Source organism: Dreissena polymorpha, chromosome 16, assembly GCF_020536995.1.
Source record: "Dreissena polymorpha isolate Duluth1 chromosome 16, UMN_Dpol_1.0, whole genome shotgun sequence".
In the NCBI taxonomy this organism is placed as follows: Eukaryota; Metazoa; Mollusca; class Bivalvia; order Myida; family Dreissenidae; genus Dreissena; species Dreissena polymorpha.
The window spans coordinates 42,570,519-42,593,702 of record NC_068370.1 but is presented as its reverse complement, the minus strand read 5'-3'; the positions used below and the strand labels follow the sequence as shown (position 1 = coordinate 42,593,702).

At 34.7% G+C, this 23,184-nt stretch overlaps 1 protein-coding gene across 1 annotated transcript; it reads left to right on the top strand.

Moving 5' to 3' along the window:
* The first annotated feature begins 937 nt into the window (after window positions 1-937).
* LOC127861789 (hemicentin-1-like) lies at window positions 938-22,846 on the top strand. Its single transcript, XM_052400469.1, has 4 exons — window positions 938-1,350; window positions 16,235-16,507; window positions 20,272-20,405; window positions 22,631-22,846. Exons 1-4 carry the CDS (start codon window positions 1,260-1,262, stop codon window positions 22,844-22,846), a joined length of 714 nt encoding a protein of 237 aa, XP_052256429.1. The 5' UTR covers window positions 938-1,259.
* The last annotated feature ends 338 nt before the right edge of the window (window positions 22,847-23,184 follow it).

Here is a 23,184-nt window from a genome sequence, read left to right as displayed (position 1 = left end):
TTTCCTCGAGGAAAACGTGTCGTGAACGATGTATTCTGTCACTCATGCAGATACCAAACATGTTGGTATAAAGGAACTCATGTGGAAATTTCAGGAACATCAAAATGGGAGATGCTTGTTGACGGAGAACACGTGTTTGATAAGTGGAGATAATCTGTTAATGAACCGATCAATTCACCCGATAATCGGAGAAATCAACCTTAGATCAATGTATATAGAGAGCATGATCATTAACAGGGCATAGCCAGTAACCGGACTTGACATTGTCGGTCGGAACCAGATGCCGAACACGCTTAAAGTAGAATAACCACAACAATATATACTGCAGTGATTATATATACCAATATATTTTTTTCAAGCTTGTTTGTTTTTATACTATATATGTCGCGATGACGGGACTTTATATCGAGCGAAACAAACGTTTAAAATTAACAGTGGAACAATTGACCAGTGGATTGGTGATACCAAACTTTGTATGAAACGCTCGGTTGAGAGAAAGAAAAGCCCGTGGTCTGAATATATCTTGCGACGCCCGTGAGTGTGGTATCCGCCCTGTCAATCAGTGACCGTAACTCAATAGCCCCCGAATTTCCGCGTGCGCGGTTCAGACCTTATAACAAATAATCAGCGTTAATTTGTAGTTAATGAGATTCTCTTGAGGGTAACTGCTTGCAGATCAAATACCAAACCACCGGTAGCCGGGAAATATTTATCATTTCGTCGATGTCAGTGTCAGAATTAATCAAATCGGTGGATTCTATTTTCTCCTTATTTGCTGTGTATATTTACACACGTGGTTTTGCCTATTTTTAGCCTGCAGGTGTACAGCGACATCTGATTGGCTATAGGTGACCCACTGTCATCGCGATCTGTTGGGACATGTGCCTTTATTATGCGCAAAAGGACACGAAAGTTGACAGCTTCGCGCAGAGACGAAGTATTTCATGCAGAACGGGTTTACCCTCTACATAGTGAAAAGTTGTAAAAGTTTACAAATCGGAAAATATATTACATTTGGATTTAAATATGTGTTTATGAGTATCATTACTTAGAATAACTTTTCGAATAAATTTTGTTGTTGTGTGTCTTATTTTATTTATTTCTGGTGTGTCACTTGAAAAACAGAAGTGTTGAAAATATGCGTTTGGATTTACCTACACTATCGGACACGGAGTTATGTGTATGATTTGTGTATTGCTGCTTGTCAATTAGTGGGTTCGCTTTTGTGGATTCGTAAAAATGACAATTTCAAGATACAAATGTCAAAGAAAATAGATGTGTCTCATAGAATGACCCATCTGGTTGAAGCGGGGTTTCTACTGGTAGTGTTCCTGTCGACTTTTAATGCAGGTATGCTATTTTTACCGCTCGCATGTGAGTCGAATGACCTGTCACCTACGCGTGTTGTCGCCGCGTTTGATGTGCTTTGATGTGTCGCTGTTGTAATTAAGGCGTTGAAACGTAGCTATTTTAGCATTTAAACCATGACATTGTGTTCCGTAGTGTTACCAAATGAAAATAAAATGGAAAATGGTATAAACAATAGTTGAAATTCAATATTACTTATAATCGCAGGTAACTTTAAAAAAAAGAAATGATGTCTTTTAATGATTGTCACAATAAATGATCACAATAGCTATTAGACACATATAACACCACATTTATATTTGAATAAAGGTCATTTGTATTTAGTCAGAAAATTCATATTTATTGACTTAACAAAATTGTTGTATAAATTACAAAATATTTGTTTTATAACATATACTTTTATTTTATATACAAACATGTGTTTTAGTTTTAAAAAATGTCACTCTTTGGCTGTTAAACAGATGATATACCTCCTTTGGTTTTCTGCTGCATATTAAGCAGTCTCAACTTGAAGGCTTTTCAACATATGTACAGGGCTTTCCTTAGACCTCAAATCTCAAGAGTCAATGACTCTTAGGACCAAATTTTCAAGAGTCAAAATAAAATTTGTATGAGTCATAATTTTAACGCAGGCGAGTCAATGATCTTTTGTACTTTAAGCAAATTACTGAGTTATAATATATTAAAAGCTACAAATTAACAAATATCTAAACATTTATTTCTTATATTCCAGTCAATAAAAGAGATGATGTAAACATACATTGTGACCAACATTGTGAGCATAGTGAAATCAATACGAAAAAAACACTCGCACTTGTAGTGACATAATATATATCAAGGGTGTCAATTGTCCCAAATTCGACATACGGAAAATTAAGCAGAGATTCAGAGACCGTAGGACAAACGGAATAGGGGAGAGAGCCCCTGGAGCCCTTGCTTATTGTTATTCTTTATTTTCTTTCTATGTGCAAATTTTTATGAGTACAATGCGAAATTTTATCAATCAGACCATCCGTAACACCGCATGTGTATTCGTCATTCTATAAAAATGTTATCAAGATCGTTGGAAATAAATTAAAATCGACGAACCATACCGTATCCGAAAACGACTATTCGAAAGCGACTGTCCGAAAACAGGTAGAGATACGTCTTTTGCGAATGAGATAAAATGTGTTTTGTTTGTCTGCAGAAAATGAAAGCCAGTAAGAAGTAACCTAGCAATTACGCAATTAATATATAATTCGGTTGACATATTGTTTTTAGTATGATATTGCAGTGCTTTACTTTGCTAATAGATCATTTATAGTTGGCGGACATTAGCAACGTTCGTAGAATGGTACGGTTTTCGGAAAGTAGCGAAGATGTTTTGACAGTTACTGCTCATGTCAGTGCCAGCCGTTTACCATCAAAATACCTCTCTAAACTCAGGGCTTTTTTTCCTGACTTTGTGAAGCGGCCCTGGCACCCTCACTTTGTGAAAAAATGAGTCGTGAACTTTTCAAAATTGTGAAAAAATGAGTCCTGAACTTTTCAAAATTGTGAAAAATTGAGTCGCGAACTATTCAAACTTGTGAAAAATTGAGTCGCGAACTTCTTAAAATTGTGAAAAACCGAGCCGTGAAATTGTTGAAATTGTGAAAAACGGCCAATTTTGTAAAAATTCACGGCCCTGTTAGGTTTGTGAATTGTCCCTATCAAAATTGTGAAATGTCCTTCCAGGGCCACTCGCAAAGAAGGAAAAAAAGCCCTGAAACTTACTAATCTGATTTACCTTTATCTCAAAATCGACCCTGGACGGCTCAAATCCGGATTTAATTATTTCATGTGCGTCTTTGCCAAAGACGTGCGACAAACACGCCCATTTTCTATGCCGTCTCAAATGGTCAATTATTACACCTATGTTGTAATCAGTTAGCACACGCAGCATCCAAATTTGTCACTTTGCCACACGGTCAGTTATACCACTTCTATGGTTATTTTTAGCAACTCTGGTGCAAAGCGTGTAAATGAACGTTGTAGACAGTACATATACCAGCATAACTTTCGCGCGTCTTTGAACGGGGCAAATATGGAATAAAACAGGGTTGGGTACACTGTAGTCAGCATTGAAAATACATTCTGACATATTGTGGAAGTATTTCTCAAAATATTGTGGATATGGATGTTATAATTATATATTCGATATTATTAAAACTGACGCTGGTGAGTCCATTCTGTTTTAGTGTGTTTAATACATGTCGTTTCTGCAAACAGGTGATAACAAGCGCTCAGATAAATAATGGAACGTTGATACACGCGTCATTGAACCAGCAGTGTTTCAATTGGTCATTATTAGATTTCTCAATGGGCAAATCTCCGCCTACTGGGCGGACTTGTGCTTCAATGATTGGAAACGGTCGATAACGGTTAGCGTCTTCCAAAAGATACTCCGCCGCAAGCCAATTATCGATTACTCTTAACAACTTTTGATCTCTTTGACGCATGTCGGTACATTCCCCCGGGTCACATGTGACGCATGACGTAATTTTCTCAAGAGTCAAACTAGGGTATTCTGCAATTTTCAAGCGTCAAAACCCGGGAGCTCAGGTCAAAGGAAAGCCCTGATATGTAGAACGTCACATTATATATAAGACTGGTAATCGGCCCCACTCCCTATGGAAAAAAGTATATATTTTTCCCAATGGGAGCTAAAAATTCCCAATGGAAGGTTTCCAAAAACTTTTTTTATCTCAATATTGTTCAACGCCCATCCATATAAGTTCAATTGAAGCATTTTTAGCAAAACAACAACAACACTAATTTCCCAATTTTAGTCAAAATGCCGCAAATTTTCCGAATCCAAAGGGACACGGTCCCATTCCCAAAATGGTAAAAATAATCACTGCGGACCGTTAAATTGCCAGTGGAAAGCACTGTTATTGATTGATTTCATTTGCTGTTCATCAGACATATACCACATTCATTGGCTGTCCAGCAGAGATATGTCCATTCATTCGCTGTTCACCAGACATACACCACATTCATTGGCTGTCCAGCAGAGATATGTCCATTCATTTGCTGTTCACCAGACATATACCACATTCATTGGCTGTCCAGCAGAGATATGTCCATTCATTAGCTGTTCACCAGACATATACCACATTCATTGGCTGTCCAGCAGAGATATGTCCATTCATTTGCTGTTCACCTGACATATACCACATTCATTGGCTGTCCAGCAGAGATATGTCCATTCATTTGCTGTTCACCAGACATATACCACATTCATTGGCTGTCCAGCAGAGATATGTCCATTCATTCGCTGTTCACCAGACATATACCACATTCATTGGCTGTCCAGCAGAGATATGTCCATTCATTTGCTGTTCACCAGAAATATACCACATTCATTGGCTGTTCATCAGAGATATACCACATTCTTTTCCTGTTCATCAGAGATATGTCCATTCATTCACTGTTCACCAGACATATACCACATTCATCGGCTGTCCAGCAGAGATATGTCCATTCATCCCTGTTCACCAGACATATACCACATTCATTGGTTGTCCAGCAGAGATATGTCCATTCATTTGCTGTTCACCAGACACATACCACATTCATCGACTGTTCATCAGAGATATGCCACATTCATTTGCTGTTCATCAGATATATGTCCATTCATTTGCTGTTTACCAGACATATACCACATTCATTGGCTGTCCAGCAGAGATATGTCCATTCATTTGCTGTTCACCAGACATATACTATATTCATTGGCTGTTCATCAGAGATATACCACATTAATTTGCTGTTCATCATAGATATGCCCATTCATTTGCTGTTCAACGGATATACACAACTTCCTTTATTGTCAAAAACAGTGTTCTTTATTTAGTGTTATAATAATAGTTGAAGCTATTCAACAGTGGATATATCTCTTTGAGATCAACAACAAACAGGTTGAAGCTACTACAGGAAGTTCAAAAGAAGGCATTCCTTGTTTATTGCCCATGTCTCTAGGATACATTTATCTCAGACTGGTTTACCAGTCCCCAGACTGGGCTGTTTTGCATCTAGATTTCCTCTGCTTTACGTATTGGGTGCTGTTTAAAAAAGAAATTTAACCATTAGGGCCATTCAACAAAACAATACCCAAATCGGCTTTTGATCAGAAAAAATACCCATCTGTGCAGTTTATCGGGGAATTTATATATATGCAGTGATTTTTTTCCTTCTTTATAAAGTACCAATAAACGGCACTTTCACAATTACGAAAAACTACAATTTCCCAATTGCTGTCCAAAAAATTCAAAATTTAAGGTAAAAAAATTGTTGTATTTTTTTGGGGGGGGGGGAAATGCAACATTTAGTTAGTTTCCCTATGCAGCTCTATGGCTTAAACCTAGGTAAATATAATATTGACAGCTTGAAAACACTTAGTTATCAATTTTAAAGTATTTGGGAGCATAAGATCAAATACACCAATTTCCCAATTTGACGAGTTTTCACGACTCGATTTTTCCCAATTTTCAGGTTTTCACGATTATATTTTTCCCAATTGGACCGGTGCGGGTACTTTTCCCAATTGGACAAAAAAAGTCGCTGATATGTTTTTTTGGGATAGATTTCAACATTTTGTTTTATCGCCCATCCAGCCTTATAACTTCAACCGTAGTAAAAATAATACTGAAAACACTTCAATTCTCAATTTGAAGCATTTTTAGCTAAACAGCAACAACACTAATTTCCCAACTTTAGTTAAAACGCTGCAAATTTTCTCAATTCAAATGGACACAGCCCCAATCCTAACTAATATGGTGAAAAAAACACTGTTAACACAAACTGTTTTCTGGCTTTTTTTCTGTTGTGCAGTCAGGGTTTTAAAACTGTTTGTGTTTAGACTATAGAGACTGAATAGTATTTCTATGCTACTGATTTCACTGATCATTACGAGACTTTGTCTCTTGATATGTTTCATTTCAGGGAAAACAGCGATATTGAAGAGGTTAAATAAAGCATTCAGTACATTTGCTATTGTTCATTAGATATGAGTTCTTTTCAAATTATTTAACACAATCTTTCCTATTGATATCATGCAAACACTGAACTGAAACCCTGCCTTTGGCAATCGACTGAAGACTATTTAAAACTTGGCACAATTACAACTATGTGCAGCGTAAAATCACCAAAAGCAGTGTAATATTCAATATAAGGTATTAATTAATAATTATGTCATGACGTAAAATATTTATGATATGTAGTACTGACACAGGGTTAGACCGACAGACCGTCATTGTCTTTTGTTCTTTTACAGTTGCAGTCCTTGTTTTTTTCGAATCTGAAGTGACTAGTTATTACCAGTTGTTAGATGAACAAAATGTTTCAGATTTTTTTTTCAATTAAAAAGTGATTTGTTACTTATATTTTAAAAAATCAGCAGGACAGACACTATTATGACGCAGACTTTATAAACAAACCAGAACATAATAAATAATATAAATACAAATAACCTATAATGTTATCAATAAATTATTCAATCAGTTAATAAAGGGAATGAGTTATGATTCAGTTTTTTAGGCCAACATTCAACAATAAAAATATCTTTGTGTGACATTTCCTAGCTACCAAATGAAATTGTCTCACCTAAAAAAAATGTTTGGTATAAAATTATGTCTTTGTTTTGCACAGATTTTATGTATTTTTTCAGAGCAGTAAGCACAGGCAAATCAAGGACAACTCTTTCTGCCTGAATTGGATTATCTCTAAGCAGAGAATTCATTAAAATGAAAAATACCAAGCGGAAAGTGCTGTCCATGAATTGATAAGCCTGTGCTGACTGCACAGGCTTATCTGTGACAACGCTTTATGCACATGCATTTGAATCACAAATTTTCACAGAAGGATTTCCATTTGATGGAATCCACACGTACGGAATGTATAGTATTTCCCAGTATCTGTGGTGAGGAAAGCTGTTTCTCAGAGGAACAATTAGATCTAACTTCTAAGATCCATTTGTGTTTAGGAGCATGAGATGAAAGATTCCGTCAAAGTTTGTAAAATATATAGCAGATGTTTTCTCTGTCCCATCATAATGTTATCATGTTCTTAAACTTGTCTTGTCTGTTTGGAATATCTTCGAGTGCTTGTTACATGTATCCCCACGCTTTTTGAACAGTATTTTTCGCAATCTAAAGGGCCCAGACCCCAATCCTTAAACAGTAAAAAACAGTGAGATGTAGAGCAAGTCAGTTTAACCCTTTGCATGCTGGGAAATTTGTCTTCTGCTAAAATGTTGTCTGCTGAATTTCTAAAATTAGCATTCTCTTCGATTTTTTTTTCAAAGAATACTATCAGATTAGCAAACATTTTGGATCCTGATGAGACGCCACGTTCTGTGGTGTCTCATCTGGATCCAAACTGTTTGCAAAGACCTTCAAAATTTGGTTCCAGCACTGAAAGAGTTAATTGTTAAATAATTTTAAAGGTGTTAAAATGTCATAATTATGCAGTATCAGGACTTAACTCCATTTATAAAAAATTACAAGGTCTTTTAAATGTGTTTTTTCCAAATTAAGTTTAAAGATTAATTAAATGTTTTGTACAATGTTATTGCCAATGTACACCTAGAAATAATACATTTATTGTTAAATGTATAGAATAATTTGAATTTTATTAGTTTTTTAACTATCCATGTTTAAGATATAAAAATAAGCGCCTTTCATTTTAGTCTGATTAAATTCCAGTGCTAATATTTGATAATCATTACATACTTCTTATGTTAAGTAAAAATGCAAACATTGAAATAGCTGTTAGGAGTTGTAAAATTTCTTAAGGATTTTGCAAGATTATATTCTTCGAATACCACATTACATGTATGTGTTTATCTTTATAAAATGGTGTGAATCACCTATCTTAAATACTTTGCCCCTATTTTTATAAAAAGTACTTTCATAATCATATACTTCAAAGGTATATTGACTATTCAGGTATTTATGTAAATATTTAAATGCATCAGTGGACAGTGATAAGCGATACATGTAATTTATAAATGATAATATAATTTCTATTTACATAGATCTTTATGAAGTTTTGTTTTCATAATGTTTATATTAAAAATTCCTTTCTCTACTCTTTTATGATTTTTTTGTATTTTTTTACTATGAGCATTTTCTATGGTACATATTTTCGTTTTTAAATATGTATTTTTGCCATTAAGACATAATTTTAAAATCCAGGCCTGAAAAACATTTGAGTCTTTGCGATTTGTGTGAGTCAGATAGGGTATCCCAAACAAACAATTTTTTAAGGATGGCCTTATAGAAAACCCAGCAAATTGGTGCCTATTTTGGTTCTTTTCTTTAAAATTTGAATTGACATTTTAAAGGTAATTGTAAATTTGCAGTTATTGTCTGCATGTAAGTAGGTTTTGTTGTGTGAAAGGAAAAGACTGTAACTTTTTCTTCATGAACATACGACCAGTTCGGCTGCAGTCTCAAGATGAATTAATCATACATAGAACTTTAAATAAAGTTAACTGGCTTGACTATTACTGGGGCTAATTACAATCAGTTTTATCATATTGAAATGTAAAACAGTCACTATAAAAGATTGCATTACAGCCATTCTGTTTGCCCAATCGGGAAAAGTACCCGAACCAGCACAATTGGGAAAAAGTTGCGCGAAAAACCCTGCAATTTGGAAAATTCGGATCGTGAAGACTTCACATTGATAAACTGGTTTATTTGATGGTTTTGCTCACAAATACTTTAAAATTGAAAACAAAGTGTTGTCAAATTGTCAATATTACATTTACTTAGGTTCAATCCATAGAGCTGCATTTGGAAACTAATTAAATGTTGCATTTTATTTACAATTTTTTTTTTTTTGATTTTTTTTGGACAGAATTGGGTAATGTGTGAGTTCTTCCTCTATTGGAAAAGTATCATTTGCCAGTATGATATAAAAATGGAAAAAATTGCTGCATTGTTCACTCACAAATAATTGATAATGTTAAACATTACCAAATGCAACATAAACCCTTATTGGATGAAAACAAACATGAATTGACCCAATTATTAGGTGAGACAAAACATAAAACAACAACAACACAAATGCAACATTAAGTAAATAAAACAATTTATGTACCAGATAATTATAAATTCAAACCTAGACCTAGGCTCATCATTTCACATGAAACATTATTTTTGTATTAATGGTAATTTGGCCAAGGGTTCGGGGAGTCCTTAAAACGTAACGTTGCCAGTTCAAGATTTACTTAAGAACAGTTTTAACAATAAATTCCTTCACAAATTGGTTAACAATTGTTACTCTTCCTATCATTTTTTTTTCATTAAATTCGCTCACAAAGTGGTTACAAATTATTACTCTTGAGGGAAGTTTTGTTTCATTAATTCCTTATTTCTCCCCACTTTCTATGTAATAACTAAGAGAATATAAGTAAATTTCAACAACACATTGTTATTAAATGGTATAAAAACATTTCCTGTGAATATTTGTAATGAAGATTTGATTATCCATTTAAAGTTACTAGAGATTTATTATTTTAAGTAAATAAATAATCTTTATCAAATTTTAATTTAATAAATTCCCCCCTGGTTAGCTATTCAGTTCAGGTTGTTCTCATAAAAATAAATGAATAAGTAGAAATCGGTAATATCAGAATTAATTGAGTAAATTGTTGACCTACTTATAATAATGGTATGGTGGAGATAACATAAAGCTAAAAAAACCCATGTCAGCACAAATAGTTCACAGATTTGTACCTTGTCTCGGCAATCGGCATACAAGTATTTGAAAGACTCATTAATAAACATATCAAGATATGGACTCCCTGATGGATTGCCACTTTATAGACAAGCGGTGCTCTTGGAAAACAGGGTTTAATGTATGTGCAAAAAGTGGTGTCAGAAATCAGCCGGTGCGTTCCTCGCAGGCTAATCAGGTACAACACTTTATACATGTATGGAATTTTCATTTAAAGGAATTCACTTCCAAAAATCAAGTATAGGCGGAAAGTGTCCCTGATTAGCCTGTGCAGACCACACATGTATTACCTCGGGAAGACACTTAACCCTTTGCATGCTGGGAAATTTGTAATCTGCTAAAATGTCGTCTGCTGAATTTCTAAAATTAGCCATTTCTTTGATTTTTTTCAAAGAATACTATCAGAATAGCAAACAGTTTGGATCCTGATGAGACGCCACGTTCTGTGGCGTCTCATCTGGATCCAAACTGTTTGCAAAGGCCTTCAAAATCCGGTTCCAGCGCTTAAAGGGTTAAGGCACATGCATTACATGACCTGTTTTCCAAGGGGGAGGATGATATCATTCCAATGATAAATGTGGTCTCAGGATAACCTTGAGTATGTGTTCATGTATTATTGGCAGGTTGAGTTTTAACAAGAAGTCAGAGATAAAATTGTTCAACGTAACAGTCGTTTGACAGGTTTGGAAAAGTCGTAGAACAAACAATTTGTTTATGTCCATTCTTTAATACTGAATGTCCTCCTAATGAATTGCTTTTTTAAAAACTCTGTGTTACAAGTTTGACCGGGAATGATTATGAAAAAAAAACAATGAGTGGAAGGATCACAGAAAAGTTCATGTCCCCAATCCATTTCACTCAATTTGTCCCTTATCATTGATGATGATGTCAGTATGGTATTTTTTAGCCTTTTCATTTTGTTTATTTTCAAAATTAATGCAGAAACCAACAGGAAATAGTGTGATAAATAGAATACCGAAGAAAGTATCAGATACAGAAAACTGAATTTGCAGGGATTGTAGACAAAATATGAACTACTGTCCAAGGCTCAAGGTCCAAGTTGTACACGGTTCATAATTCAGTTAAGCTTGAACATTTTCATGAACTGTTCATGACTGCAGTGGAGTTTAATGTTTAGGCATTGGTTAGTTAATGTAAAATGATGATCTGTGTGAGACTGAAGATAATGATGATAATTACTTGTACATGCTTAATAATTTTTGCTAAGGTCGTTTGTACTCAGTTAAACATGACAGCTTTATTTTCTATCTTACAACATTTGTATACCATATAATCCATGTTGCGATCATGTATGTCACGCACGAAAAATAACCTGTATTTTTTAAGAAAATTGTTTTCATGTGCGGTGTTCCGCATTTATCAGTTGAAAACATCAGCATTTATGACAAATTCATAGGTCGTGTTAGAGCAAACTGATAATTACACCATTTAATGTGAAACAAAAGCTAAAAGAGGGCATTTAAGATAGATGATTCAACAACTTGAATAAGGACGACGTCTTTTGCAAAGAAAAAGAATGCTAGATCAATATGGCCCCCGCATAGCCACTGTTTTTTCATTGAAAAGTATTCATTTCACTTAAATGGTGACTTGTATTGAAAACAGTTACATGTATGAAAATATAGTTAATTGTAGCCTATCCTGATGTGTTTTAGGTACAGTTTAGGGTGAACAAGTGAGAATGTTTGAAATATAAGCTAAATAGAAATATTTTAATGTGCATTATCTGGTGGCAATTACTTGTACATGTATCTGTCTTTAATCATGAAACCTGAACATTTAACTCTTGGGAAACAAAAAATTACAACTCAAACATCTTTCGAGCAACAATTTGTGGTTTGTTTGAAAGTAATAACTGTTTTATATCAAGAAAAAAACAACAAATTTGATTATGAGTGCCAATTACTGCACTTGACAATGCAAAATATTAAAAAAGTCATGAACAGGTAATATCGCAATTCTAGACCAATATATTTAGTGTTTTTATAAAAAGCTTAAGCTTTTAAATTTCATATGAAATCTATTGACCACTGGCCATTTGTACATAAAAACAATCGGATCAACTAATTAGATAACGTTTATTGCTAAAACATTGTCGGGACAAGCAAAGATTGCTGGAGCAATATATACAGTGGTTTATATAAAGTATAAGAAAACTGATTGGGCAGAGCAATCACCTTTTCGCACCTGGTAAATTACTGTCATCAGTTCGACTCAAATGATTCAGATTCTTGGCAAATATACTAAAGTCATTTTGTAATTAACTCTGCTATGAGTTGTGCCATGGGAAAATGGGGCTTAATGCACGTGCATATAATATCGTCCCAGACTAGCATGGTCTAGGGAGACACTTTTCGCCTAGACTGGATTTTAGTTAAAAAGAGACCTTTGTCAAACCAAAACTTCATTTAAAGTGGGAAGTGTCCTTTCTGATTAGCCAGTCTGGGCTGCATCAGCTAATCTGGGAGGTTATACTGTTGAAATGTTGTATGTACCAACAAAATGAAGCTGCATAATCATCAGTTACTGTAAAACCATTAAATTTTGTGTGGTACGAATTTTCGTGGATTTCGTTGGTCGGCTAAACCACGAAGTACCAACCATTTGTTGTAAATTTTTAATCCGAATTCGGTCATTTCCGACATTTTCTTTTCTTTTCGGTTATCCGAGATATTTGTTTTTAGCTCACCTGTCACGAAGTGACATGGTGAGCTTATGTGACCATGTGATGTCTGGCGTCCGTTTGTGCGTGCGTGCGTGTGTGCGTGTGTCCGTCAACAATTTGTTTGTGTAGACAGTAGAGGTCACAGTTTTCATCCAATCTTTATGAAATTTGGTCAGAATGTTTATCTTGATAAAATCTGGGTTGGTATTGTATTTGGGTCATCTGGGGTCAAAAACTAGGTCACTAGGTCAAAAACTAGGTCACATATTAGGTCAAATAATAGAAAAACCTTGTGTAGACAATAGAGGTTGTAGTTTTCATCCAATCTTTATGAAATTTGGTCAGAATGTTTATCTTGATAAAATCTGGGTTGGGATTGTATCTGGGTAATCTGGGGTCAAAAACTAGGTCACAAGGTCAAAAACTAGGTCAAATAATAGAAAAACTTTGTGTATACAATAGAGGTCGTAATTTTCATCCAATCTTTATGAAATTTGGTCAGAATGTTTATCTTGATGAAATCTGGGTTGGGATTATATTTGGGTCATCTGAGGTCAAAAACTAGGTCACTTGGTCAAATAATAGAAAAACCGTCAACAATTTGTTTGCGTAGACAGTAGAGGTCACAGTTTTCATCCAATCTTTATGAAATTTGGTCAGAATGTTTATCTTGATGAAATTTGGGTTGAGATTGTATTTGGGTCATCTGGGGTCAAAAACTAGGTCACTAGGTCAAACACTAGGTCACTAGGTCAAAAACTAGGTCACTAGGTCAAATAATAGACAAACCTTGTTTAGACAATAGAGGTCACAGTTTTCATTCAATCTTTATGAAATTTGGTCAGAATGTTTATCTTGATGAAATCTGGGATGGGATGGTATTTGGGTCATCTGGGGACAAAAATTAGGTCACTAGGTCAAATTATAGAAAAACCTTGTGTAGACAATAGAGGTCAAAGTTTTCATCCAATTCTTTATAAAATTTGATCAGAATGTTTATCTTGATGAAATCTGGGATGGGATGGTATTTGGGTCATCTGGGGTCAAAAATTAGGTCACTCGGTCAAATTATAGAAAAACCTTGTGTAGACAATAGAGGTAAAAGTTTTCATCCAATCTTTATAAAATTTGATCAGAATGTTTATCTTGATGAAATCTGGGTTGGGAATGTATTTAGGTCACCTGGGGTCAAAAACTAGGTCACTAGTTCAAATAATAGAAAAACCTTCTGCAGACAATAGAGGTCACAGTTTTCATCTTATCTTTATGAAATTGGGTCAGAATGTTTATCTTGATGAAATCTGGGTTGGGATTGTATTTGATTAGTCAGGTGAGCGATTCAGGGCCATCATAGCCCTCTTGTTTGTAACAGTTACTTTACTTCAGTAGTTCACATTACACTATATCTTGACTAATTCAAATATTTCCGAATTGAAAATGTTGTTATTTTCCACCCATTTGACGTAAATTCTATATGTTTGAACTAGATATGCTAGTTAATACAATATGTTGTTTTCTTGATAAGTGTTTGGGTAATAATACTTTTTAAATCAAGCATGGTATTTAAACTGTACATCAACGATTTTTCTCTTTTACATGACGTCGTCAAATAAACAGTTTGCAGATTTATCACATATGCCAATTAAAGTTGAAAGAGACAAAACGGTTTTCACACGTGTATTTGTACTCAATTGTTACTACTAGGGGACCGATTACGCCGAGAATTGCAAATATTGTCAAAACAACATTGATGGCAATAAGCGAGTGGGGACCCACAAGTGCGCCGCTTTATCGCTCTTATCGACAATTATCGGCAACACTTACATGCTTCAGTGCACATTAACCTCAAGTCTTGCTGTCAACACAGATAAGCAGATTATGCCTCGTTATCACTCTGGTTGTTTTAATAAGTTTAATTATTATGATTGACGGTCAGTCTTCCCAGAAAATTTGAAATCCACAAAATTACGTAACAGCAAATTAGTTGTTTTTTATTTAAAATCCACGAAATTACGTGTCAATGAATTAGTTGTTTTTTTATTAAACCACAAAATTTCATACCAACGAATTTCTATACGTTTACAGCAGTATTTAAAGGAGCGTAGTAATGTTCACTCAATATTATTATAATTCTGCATTTGACGATTTGAGGTAAAAAAAGATATTTAATTAAAACCCATTTGACCTTATGATTACTTTCTTTAAAATCTATGATTGATCCTCTGACATAAATGCTCTTTGACTAAATAGTTAAAACTCAGTTACTTCAACTACAACTACATACAACTGAGGTGGTCTTGTAGGCAGTCAAGTCCATTTAAAACCAGAACAGTTTATTTGTGACAAATGTTCTGCTTTTGAAACTCATGTCTCAGTTGTAATAACTTCAAAATGCTGGCATACAATCAAACAATTGGACTTGAATGTTTGCCATGTGGAGCAGAAAATTCGGCTTTCACAGATAACAGGCTAGATGATTTTCGTACCATCGCTCATAGTGGTACATCAGTTATATTAGGCCTCTATCAGCCTTATTAAAGCTTTCCCTACTCTACAGGGTAAAGCTGACATAGTACATACCCCTCTTAAGATTTGAAGGCAATTAATGCATAAATGTTTGGGTACATGCTGTTTTTTTCACTGCTATGTTTGATTGGGTTCTCTGTGTGTTCATTTCACAAATTCAAACATTCATACAAAGACATTGTGGTGGTCAGGTGTGGTACCTTAAATATTGGTTGTTCTAATAATTGTCAGATGCTTTCAAAAAAGTGTTTATATATCAGCTGGTGGTTTCAATCGCACTTTCTGAATTATTTTCCCCGGCCAAAGTCAGATATTTAGAATTCTCGGTCAATCCATAACTCTGTTATTCTGTCGGTCTGTCTGTCTGTCTCAAATGTTAGAGGGCTATAGCTCAGAAATAATAAAGGATATCAACATGAAACTAAGTTGGTGTATAAATAGCAATGAGGAGACTTGACATGCAAAAGAAACAAAAAACCCTACACTTTCTTAAATAAAAGTTGTAGCCCTTTATTTTTTGTATGTTGTAAATTTTCAGGGCCATATTTCTCATAATCTCAGGATAATACTGTTTATCAAGGGATAGGCTCTAATCCATAACAAAAATTATTTGACGCCAGATATCAATTCAACAAATTTGCTTATTTCAGTTTACATGCCCTTTTTTGTAGAAAATGTATTTTTGGACACAATTTTCAATTTCATTTAAGTTTTTTTGACATATGACCCACCATATGCAAAATGGATCCTATGCCATCTGCAGCCAGAGTAGCTCCAGCCCAGCCTGCACATACGCGCAGTCAGGTCAGGAGCTACCCATTCTGCTTATGAGACACCTTGCAACCATGCAAGACTTTTTATTTTATGATTCAATATTGCCTGTTCCAGAGTTGATCATTACAAGACCGCCTAGAAACGACACCGTCCTTGAGAACACCAGCTTCCTAATGCACTGTGAAGCAGCTGGACGACCGAACCTGCGAATTAAGTGGTTTCATAACGAAAAAGAGATGGCATCAACTGGGGTAAACTACCGGATCCGCCCCACAGGGGCGCTGAGGTTTCGGGAGGTCAAGGTCTCTGATAGGGGAACTTATCGCTGTAAAGTGGAGGCAGGAAGAGAGAGCTTGTATTCTGATTATGCTGTGCTTGTTGTGCAAGGTACACATATTTTGTCAATAATAATTTATACTCTGACACTCATTGAGGGTCAATTTGTTAATGAAATTGATCTAAACGAATAATTTGAATACACTAACATTGTATCCAAATAAGAAATTATCTTTGAATATGAAGACTAAATCAATCTTGAATTCTAAAAACAAAAATCTTACTGTTGAATACATGTACATGTACTAACTCATTTTTCGTGAATATGCCCCTTTGAAGCCTATTTTCTGTTTTATGCACTGCTGTTTGTGTGATGAATTAATTAATAAGAACAAGGGCTGTTTGTAAAACATGCATGCCCCCCATCAGTTGTAGTGGCAGCCATTGTGTTAATACGTTATTTGGCACTGTGACCTTGACCTTTGACCTAGTGACCTGAAAATCAATAGGGGTCATCTGCGAGTCATGATCAATGTACCTATGAAGTTTCATGATCCTAGGCGTAAGCTTTCTTGAGTTATCATCCGGAAACCATTTTACTGTGTCAAGTCACCTTGACCTTTGACCTGAAAGTCAATAGGGGTCATCTGCGAGTCATGATCAATGTACCTATGAAGTTTCATGATCCTAGGCGTAAGCTTTCTTGAGTTATCATCCGGAAACAATTTTACTATTTCCGGTCACCGTGACCATGACCTTTGACCTAGTGACCTCAAAATCAATAGGGGTCATCTGCGAGTCATGATCGATGTACCTATGAAGTTTCATGATCCTTGGCCTAAGCGTTCTTGAGTTATCATCCGGAAAACATCTGGTGGACGAACGGACGGACATACAGACAGATGGACCGACATGTGCAAAACAATATACCCCTTCTTCTTCAAAAGAGGGCATAATAAGGAATACCTGTTATGAGGTAAAGATTGTTATGCAATATCTAAAACAATGTGCAGCTTTGGGTCATCTGCAATTAATGACTCATGCAGATTTAATTCAAGCAAAACAGCTGGCAAAATGCATTACATTACAATCAGTCTAGCATTCAGGGTTCATGATTTATTTTCCATAGACTTCAATTATTAAATTCAGACTTGTTTTACAGAAGTTGTAATGACAGAAATGTCTTTGAAGCTGTGCATCGTTGCATTTCGCACTCATGATGGATTGAATTCACAAAATTAAGGCCAACTTCTACAATGTCTTGCATGTTTTTGTTAAATGTGAGTAGTTTTCATTTAAAGTACAAATAATCAGCTTGTAAAGTGGGATCTTAAATATGGAATGCCTTGAGGAAAAAATAAAGCTGCCAGATTTTCTAATATATACATTTATGGGAAATTAAAAAGTATTTTTGTTGACATTTTGATGTTTATTTAAAGATCAAAAGTATGTGTAATTTAATATAATTTTTGAATTGCTTAACAATTGACTCAGAAATGCTTGAAGTAAATTAATTACCCCATACTTGCTATCTCTGATTGAAAACATTCATTTTTTATTTATTTTTTAATTTATAGTTCGTCTGAATATTGAGTAATAATATTTGCAGGAAACAAACTAAATCATGTCCTGATCTAAATCTTTTGTTTAAAAAATATAGTACATTCAAAACGTGATACAACAAATTGTCAAGGGAAATATTAGGCATCTTTCATCACATCACAACTTTCATAATGTTTCGCATTTTCAGGTTTTGAAGCATTGTGAAAGACATTTTCTTTAATTTTTACTCAGGGGATGTGAAATATTGTTTTGCTGCTTTTTTTTAATTAAATATTTTTTTAATTAAATAAATACACATTATATGTAGTATTTTTAGCTCAACTATTATAGATGAAATATATATAGTGGAGCTATTCTACTCACCCCGGCTTCGGCATTATCGTTCCCGTTCCCATTAGCGTGCAAATGTTAAAGTTTGCGTACTACCCCAAATATTTCCTATGTCCTTTGAGATATTGCTTATATATTGTGCATACTTCTTCTTTACCAACATGACCCCAATCTACAAACAAGAGCAGACAACTGTATCAAGAATTTTAACAGAATTATTGCCCCTTTTATACTTAGGTAATTGAACATTTTGCTTAAATTGCCATAACTTCTTTATTTATGATCACATTTGATTCATTCTTTGACAAAACAACACTTACCTGACATACCTCAATGCACTCCACCCAAACCATCCCCCATGCCCCACCCCAGAATCCCCCCCCCCCCAAAAAAAAAAAAAAATTTTGTTTCCCTTATTTTTGAAAGATCATCTATTAAATGACCAATGACCACACACCCACATTATACCCCCCCCATCCATGATGGCTTACGTTATACTGTCAAGCACTCTTTACCAACATGACCTCAATCTATAAACAAGAGCAGACAGCTGTATTAAGCATTTTGACAGAATTATTGCCCCTTTTATACTTAGATAATTGAACATTTTGCTTAAATTGCCATAACTTCTTTATTTATGATCACATTTGATTCATTCTTTGACAGAACAACACTTACCTGACATACCACAATGCACTCCACCCAAACCATCCCCCATGCCCCACCCCAGAATCCCCCCCCCCCAAAAAAAATATTTTTTTTTTCTCTTATTTTTGAAAAATCATCTATTAAATGACCAATGACCACACACCCACATTATACCCCCCCCCCCCCCCTCTCCATGATGGCTTACGTTATACTGTCAAGCACTCGAATAGTCGAGCGCGCTGTCCTCTGTGACAGCTCTTGTATATATATCATTTTAGAACAAGATAGACATGTTAAAACAAATATACATATGAAACAGGGCTCTACAACTGCTTTCTTGATTAAAGGCTCGTAAACAGCAAATAATATTGCCATAGTATAAGTTTTTCAATAAAAGGGAAAGGCTTTTTCTTTCCTTTCTGTTGAAAATGAGTGAAAAGTGTCAAATACATGCTGCCTTGTGCAAAGTGTGAAAGCCTTCTAGATAGGGTTGCAAGTCTATATTCTCAAAAATTTTAATGTGTAATGGAAGAGACGAGTAAGAATGCACGTCCCATCCAATTTAACTATATATTTATATTAAAAAATTTGCAAATAAACAAAAATACATATACTGTTTGAAAATGCAATAAGATAAATGATGTGACTTTACGTTTGTATGTGTGAAATCACATAGTTCGATATGTTGCATTTTCATTCAGTTGTGTTAGTGGGTCATTTCATTGTATTGCGATCAGTTTTATTGCTTTTAAACTGTAATGATGGCTGCTTAAGCAGTCTCAACATGTTTTAAACTGTCACTATCTAAGTTTTTTACCATATAAGAGAATGTGGTGAAAATAGAAAAAATATAAAATTATGTGCATATTTTATGATAGGTAACTAAATATTTCCCCCCCCCTCCCCTCATTTGTCAAATGCTGAATGTTGGACTGATGTTCATCATGCCTATGAGTTTTCATTTCATGTTTCCTCAAGTTTTGTTGAAATACAGATGAAAATGAAATAATGTGTACTTCAGTATTTAACCCATTTATGCCTTAAGCGTCATGCGGCGTCTCATCAGGGTCTGCGCTGTTTGCTTTAAGGAATTTCCGTAAGAAATATTCTAAATATAGAAATAAATATACTAGACATCCCTAATTTTGAAATAAATTGATCCAATTTAGAAGGATGGGAGAGTCCACTCGGCGTAGATGGGTTAAAGAACTCAGTGCTTGAACAAGTTTCATGGCAGTTATTCTTTAACACTGTCAATGATCTCTGGTCTAAAATTTATTTACAAGTATACTGATATATGGTTCATTTCAAATATGTTATTATCCCATTTTCAGCCGAGGTGCAGATCATTTATGTATGGCCGCGAACAGGGAAACTTGTCATAGCGTACAACAACAATGTCAGACTGAGTTGCAAAGCTGCGGGAATACCCAGGCCCAAAATTCTGTGGCGGAAAAATGGCATCTCGGTGAGTGATAATTTGGCGGGAAAATGGGAAAGCAATTTTCTTGTCAGAAAGAATTTCTGTGAGTGTTGGTTATGTTTATTGTAAAATAAACAGGGGTGTTATTGTAAATGTTTGCACTGGTTTGTTTTGTGTTTCCCAGAAAATGTCAATATTATTGTTATGAATCTCTCAAAGAAATTGAAATGACATGGCATGTTTGGTTTGATTAATGATTCTCAGGCCTTTACCCAGGATTGTATTAAGGCACAAAATCATAGACCCACAGTTGGGAGTGGGTTTGATTTCTTTACATTCCATGTGTCATATATTCCCCGGCGAAATGTTGTTCATGATTTCATGAACTCTTCAAGCCAATCAAGAACTGTTCATGAACGGTTCTGAAAAAGTTCCTAAGCTTGGTTCATGAACTTTTGGACATGAACTGTTCTTAAGACATGTTCATGAACTGTTTATGAATTATTGTTGAACATTTCAAAGTTCATGAACAGTTCTTCATCTAACCATAAATACTTAGTGATGAACATTTCATGCACAAGTATTTCTAATGACTTTTCTGAGACAGACTTTAAGGATCCATCATGAATAATTCATGAATTCCTTTGTGCTAGATGTTTCATACATATTTTTGAAAGTAATATTGAAATGTCTAGCATACAAATCTTGTAGATTTGTGAAACCTGTGAAGTTAGTATGAATATGCATAGTACTTTCACCACTGTTAGTGTTCTTGACCTGTTCTAGAGAATTTTAAGAACATTTGTAAAAGAACTGTTCAAGAATTGCCTTCAGGAACACTTCAATAACTTTTTAAGGACCTTTCCTGTTCTTGAATTATTCTTAAACTATTCTTGAACACTTTAAGAACTTTTTTGAACAACATGTTTCCTTCTGATGTTCTTAAACAGGTCTACACAATGTTTTTGAACGTATGATGGACTTTTTAAGAATCCAATATGTTCTTAAAAGGATCTGTCATTGTTCTTGGAAGACTTAAAAGACAAGTTTAAGAACGTTTTAAGGACATCTTATTTCAAGAACAGTTTAAGATGATATCAAGAACTCAATGTACATTGCATTGCTGTTTTTACAAAGAAAGAATATTGTGTGCACAGGAAGTTGAAACGGAAGGCACATGGTTTATGTTATATTTGAAAATGTAAGTCTTTAATAAATTACCGGCTGAACTGATCAGCCATTGGTTCCATTTCAAGTTCTTTGGCACTGTAAGTGTAACCATTTCAGGGAAACCATTGATTAGTAAATGATTCTTGAACTGAAAATGAGACTATTCATAATCTTTTCAATACATGAATTATTCATGAACATATAGTGCAAAGTTGTATTATGAAATTTAAAGAGTATTATCAAACCACTTGTATCTCAGTTATTAGTGTTATATTTAAATTATTGTTATATGTTGCTATCAATATGTTAAGTGCTAATACAAGACTTGTTTCTTCTTACCCTGACCTGTTTGTTGAGCTTTAGTAACACTTATGATAACCTTTGCATAAATTGACACATTCTTGTTCATGAATAGTTCATGAACATTTCATGCCACCTCAGTTCATGAACTCTTGAAGAACTATGGTTCATGAACTATTCACTTACAGTACGTGAACAGAAAATGAGCCATTGAAAAATAGAAGGAAAATGTTCATGAACTGTTCGTGAACAGCAAAACCCTGAAGAATTTTTCAAGAATTATGTTGTTCATGAACTGTTCAAGAACACTTCATGCCATTGATGTTCATGAATAGTTCATAAACACTTCATGCCATAATGGTTCAAGAATAGTTCATGAACACTTCATGCCACACGGGTTCAAGAATAGTTCATGAACACTTCATGCCATTAGGTTTCAATAATATTTCATGAACACTTCATGCCATTAGTGTTCATGAACAGTTCATGAACTAAAATTTCAAGAACTTTTCACAGACGTGGCTCATTTTCTGTTCACGAACTATTCATGAACAATTCATGAACTCAGTTCACGAACAGTTCATGAACTGTTTACAAATTATTCATGAACTGCAGAACAACATTTCGCAGGGGCTAGTTCCTACATTATTTTAGAGCTGATACAAACACACAAGGGTAATATATTAGGGCATTTTACGCGAAGGAGTATACTTTGTCAAAACAACCTTCATGGGAGCATGCTTGTCTCTGAAAAATGGTGAACCGCATTTAACTGCATTTTATTAATCCTTTTTTCGCAGATAATTGATCCTGAAAATCACAAAGTGAAAATAGAGGAAAGTTGGGAAAAATACGACATGGTACTGGAATCACACCTGCTTGCCGAGAACCTGACAGAAAGCAGCAATTTCGAATGCGAAGCCGTTAACAATCATATTGGAGGTGATTCTGTCGAAACAAAACACTTCAATGTGATAGTTACACCCAATAATGGTGAGCTCCTGTTTGTATTTTGATTATGATTTAACGGTAATGATACATAATCATGTATATATATTTGAGATCATATTTACTGTTCATGTTTTTGTTTGACAGAATTTACACAATTTGAAAGTGGATAAGTCAGGCTGCGGGCTCGCACAATCAGTAAATTGCTGGACCACAATTCCAAGGGTCAGGGGTTAGATCCCAGGCCAGACCGCATTGCTTGTATGGGATATTCTTATGAAATCCTTTCTAAGGCAATTCTCTGTGAAGTTCTGATTTAAATAAGGCAGTCGTCAGTTTCTGGCATAAGTATATACCATTGGTACTGGTCAACCAGCTGACCCTGGAAGTGTGTTTTTATAACTGA